Below are 4,052 nucleotides of genomic sequence, written 5' to 3'. Positions count from 1 at the left end.
CGAGTTGACAGAATCCGGTAGCCTGGCGCAGTGATCAAGGCCGCCCCACAGTGGAAAGGTTCCAGGTTGGAACCTCAAAGTCAATCCTGCAAAGAGTGAATCAAACCTCTTCCGAACCCCCATAAGCCACTTTTTATCAAAATAAAAGAATAGCAATCAAGGAATATTCAATTAAAATGAAAAGTCCGAGTACGAGTCTACAAACTAACATACCGTACAGCATTAAATATTTGGGGGTACAATTACATTATTTAACACACTAATCAGAACACCCAAAGATTCAGCCTGACATGTCAATCAGACTCCTGCTCACAAATGCCTTAGAAATACTTTATACATGGGCGCCCACCAAATGGAAAAACTCCGTGTCTTTGAAGCGAATTGTCTCAGGAAATATCTCTTTTTGTACAGATTAAGTCATAGTGATTACAGGTATATGATTAAAAATAACACATTATATGAACAGGCTAAAATCCCTAGGATTGACAATTTCATATTAAAACGTGCTAGGAATTACTGTGCTAATTTGAAACCGTTGGACAACCCTGTAATCAAATCCTTCGCTGAGTTTCCACAGGATGAAGCAATAATTAGGACTAGAAGCGGCGATATCAAACCACAATATTTTATCCAATATGATAAAATAAGCCCTTTTCTAGACTAATTTATCAGACGAGTCTTTACCATATTACTAGCCGTCAAAATAATAAAAATATCCCAATTTGTCTCATGGAGAACTTAGAGAGAGAACATAGAGTATTTCAATAATAGATTGGAATGATTATTATATGATCAATCCCAAAAGAAATTATTGGTGACTCGCCGACCAAGATAAATATCTAACTGAACTAAAAATTAGGGAAATATTGTATAGAAATACTGAGGCATATCGAAACTCGATCGAAAATCATAGGAGGGCTCACTCTTTCAAATGCGCCCTGCAGCACCTTGAGATTTGCATTTTGATAATGTCAAATATTCTCTTTCGATTTGAGTCGATTTAGCCGATTGGCGTTCATAAGTCGATTTGAGTCGATATGAGTCGATATCGAATTTCGAGATTATCGCAATCTCTTTGATTTGTATATAAAGGATAAAGGATAGGAACTTTTCGTTTGTCCGTGACAGACATGGATGAAGCTTTGGTAATATTTTACTGTAGCCCCGTACCCTGTGCTAATCAGCTGATGTGATTGTCAGTTATCCATTCGATTCATCGAGATCGAGTGTCAGATAATCGATTATCCCCAGGAGATCCGCCACGTTCGATTAAAAAATTTAAATGCTTGTCAAATTAAAATTTCGAACAACATGTTGGTTTTCGATAAAAAGACTCCTGTTTTTTTCAATTTATATAATCACAAAGATTTAATTTCATCGTGGAAACGTGACATTCAATGAAGCGACTGTGGCTGTGAGATTAAACGGTACGTGATTTAATTTTCTCTCAACATAAATAATATCATAATTGCCTAGATACCGCATTCAAAATGCTGGAATAAGCGAAGAGATTAAAGTCCATGATAAAAAAATCATCCATTGAGCTAAACTTTGGGAAGGATAATATCCTTCCAATTATTTGAACTGATCGAATTTAAGCTGATGGTTGATGCTTCACTCAGAGTTAGACCTCGGAGTTTTTCCCGTACTCAGATGCGGTAATGAAACTCGGTTTCTTCATGAACTTTTTCAAACAGACTAGTTATGATTTCTACTTCGATATGGGGAATAACATTGAAACTTATCAATGTATGTGCAACTGATCTGTTTGATGACTTGTAATAAAACTTGTTTGCTAATTTGGTGTGATATTTTCGAACAAGAATCCACGTCGATTTCTTATCATATCACATGTACTAACCAATGTCACGTTCAATTATTATTTTGATGCATCGGTCGCCTTATAAGAGAAAATCCAAACATTAAGAGATTATTTAAACCAAGGAAGTCAAAACGAATTTATCATGCTACGGATTGGTTTTGTAGTTTTACTAATGTGCTACAACTGCGCTAATGGTGAGTGTTTACTCTTGACAATCGTATGAATATAAATTTTCGTTCGAATTAAAACACTGGCATCGTTGAAATTTAAGCTTTGTATTTTTTGATATCCCGATCCATTATGCCTCAAAAAGTCGAAAAATGCAATTTTCGGAACATGTCCGTGCGAATAGATATACATGGTAACTTTTTCAAAGGAAACACTTCAACATGACTGCTGAATGGAATTCAATAAAACCCATAAATTAGTTACCGCATGTCAATAGATTTCACAATTGAAATTTAAGCTTTCAACCGAACGAATTTTCGTTACAGCGAAAACACGTACAGAAGATGGGAATGCCGAAATTGTTCAACTGTGTCTTCCAAATGCAGTTTGTAGCTTGCTCAATTGCTCCAACTCAAGCCTTGCCCAAAACGCGTCTTCTAATCAGCCTTGCATAGTGGTAGTGAACCTTAGAGATTTAATTGCGTATAAGATCATGTTATCTAATACATCAATATTATAATTTTAGATATTACAACCTGGATGGAAATGGAAATGTGTATACCCTTCTGCATTGAATATAAATTCCGAATGCATCTATGCAACGTTATGCGCGGACGCGGGGAAGAAAACCCATCCATTAATTATAAAAGATGATGAATCGGATGGGTACAGTTCGAAGAATATACAAGCTCCATCAAGTGAAGAGGTCGATATGGACCAATTTGATGATCTCGATCAAGTTGATGAATATGACTGGGAAAATGAGAGTTCAGCCGAGTCTTCAAATCAATCTTTCCCCACCCGTGGTGATATCTTGCCTCCAATATTGGGCGACGGCGATCCTGGAGTCACTGGTGGAAATTATGAGCCAGGTTCAGAAAATAATCCAACCACTCCGCGCTTTGATCAATCAAGCAATCCTAAAAACGACGTAAGTTCGACTGTTGAGGATGATGATTCCAACCAAAAACAATCCAATAATCAAAGTAAGATGGGCGTTTCAAAAGCATATAGAAGAAGGGGCGCCACGCTGCCCACACCGGCCTATGATATTTCTGTCATACTCCAGCAGGTGACAGTTCCACCCGCCCAATACGGTATACAAGAGTCTGATTCTGATTTCGCTTTAGATCAGTATGGAATCGGTGGCGATGAGATAGATGATGACAAACAGTGCAATAAAATTTTGCTAGACCTTGTGAATCGCGGGGTATTGCAATTGAATTTGCTAGAATTGCTTTTGAAGGAAGCAAAAAATAGCGGTTTCTCAGCATGGTCTCGGCTTGACACAGAAGATCGGATAAAATTAATAAATCAATGTCCAAGAGTGGAAGAAATGTTATCACATGAAACTCGCCAAAGGCGATGTGCACAAAGGAGTAAAGTATTGTATTACAAAAATGCAAAATCAAGAGAAAAACGTTCGAAAAATGAACATAACAATGATAAAAATCCGGAGTAAAAATCAAATTCACGGAAATTGAGAATTTTGCAGAAATAATAAAAATCAATACACTGAGAGAAATATTCAATAAAAATTACGTGTATTTTCCGTAATTCTGGAGCGAAATGTGGTTGTCGGAAATTTTACGGAACTGTCACGTAATTTTAATCTAAAGTCACAGAATTTTTCCGCGGTGTTCCGTAATTTTTATCGGAATCGTCAGTGAAAAATAACAATACTGTCACTTAAATTTGTCGAATCAAGTCCGTAATCGGTAAGTGAACTGAAAGTTCCGTAATTTTTACTAAATATTTCTCTCCGTGTAGAAGCTGAATTCTAATGATATTATTAAATTATTTGGGCTATGGGTTGTGTATTGAAGGGGTTATGGTACGATGTTGAAAATGAATAGTTGTAATAAGATGTTTTACCGGTTATGTGTAATTATTCATGAATAAATATATGAACTCATAAAAAATGCCTCGCACAATATTTCCTCATGATTTCATGAGTTTGCACACCCTGTATCTAAAATTGAAATTTCCGTATCCCTTCAGAAATGGTAATTTGTGTCGAAAGGCCCATAAGCGGTAGTTTGTGATGAGTGTGTTGTTTGCA

The 4,052-nt window shown here is 36.4% G+C and overlaps 1 protein-coding gene across 1 annotated transcript; it reads left to right on the top strand.

Moving 5' to 3' along the window:
- Positions 1-1,947: 1,947 nt before the first annotated feature.
- On the top strand, positions 1,948-3,738 carry LOC105265477 (uncharacterized; the record flags this gene model as incomplete). Its single annotated transcript, XM_011302969.1, is given in 3 exon segments — positions 1,948-2,016; positions 2,317-2,447; positions 2,517-3,738. Coding segments are annotated over 3 exon segments (1,119 nt in total). The 5' UTR covers positions 1,948-1,964.
- Between the last annotated feature and the right edge of the window lie 314 nt (positions 3,739-4,052).

The sequence above is a fragment of the Fopius arisanus genome, unplaced genomic scaffold, assembly GCF_000806365.1.
Source record: "Fopius arisanus strain USDA-PBARC FA_bdor unplaced genomic scaffold, ASM80636v1 scaffold00030, whole genome shotgun sequence".
Lineage (NCBI taxonomy): Eukaryota > Metazoa > Arthropoda > Insecta > Hymenoptera > Braconidae > Fopius > Fopius arisanus.
This window is presented reverse-complemented; position numbering and strand designations above follow the sequence as displayed.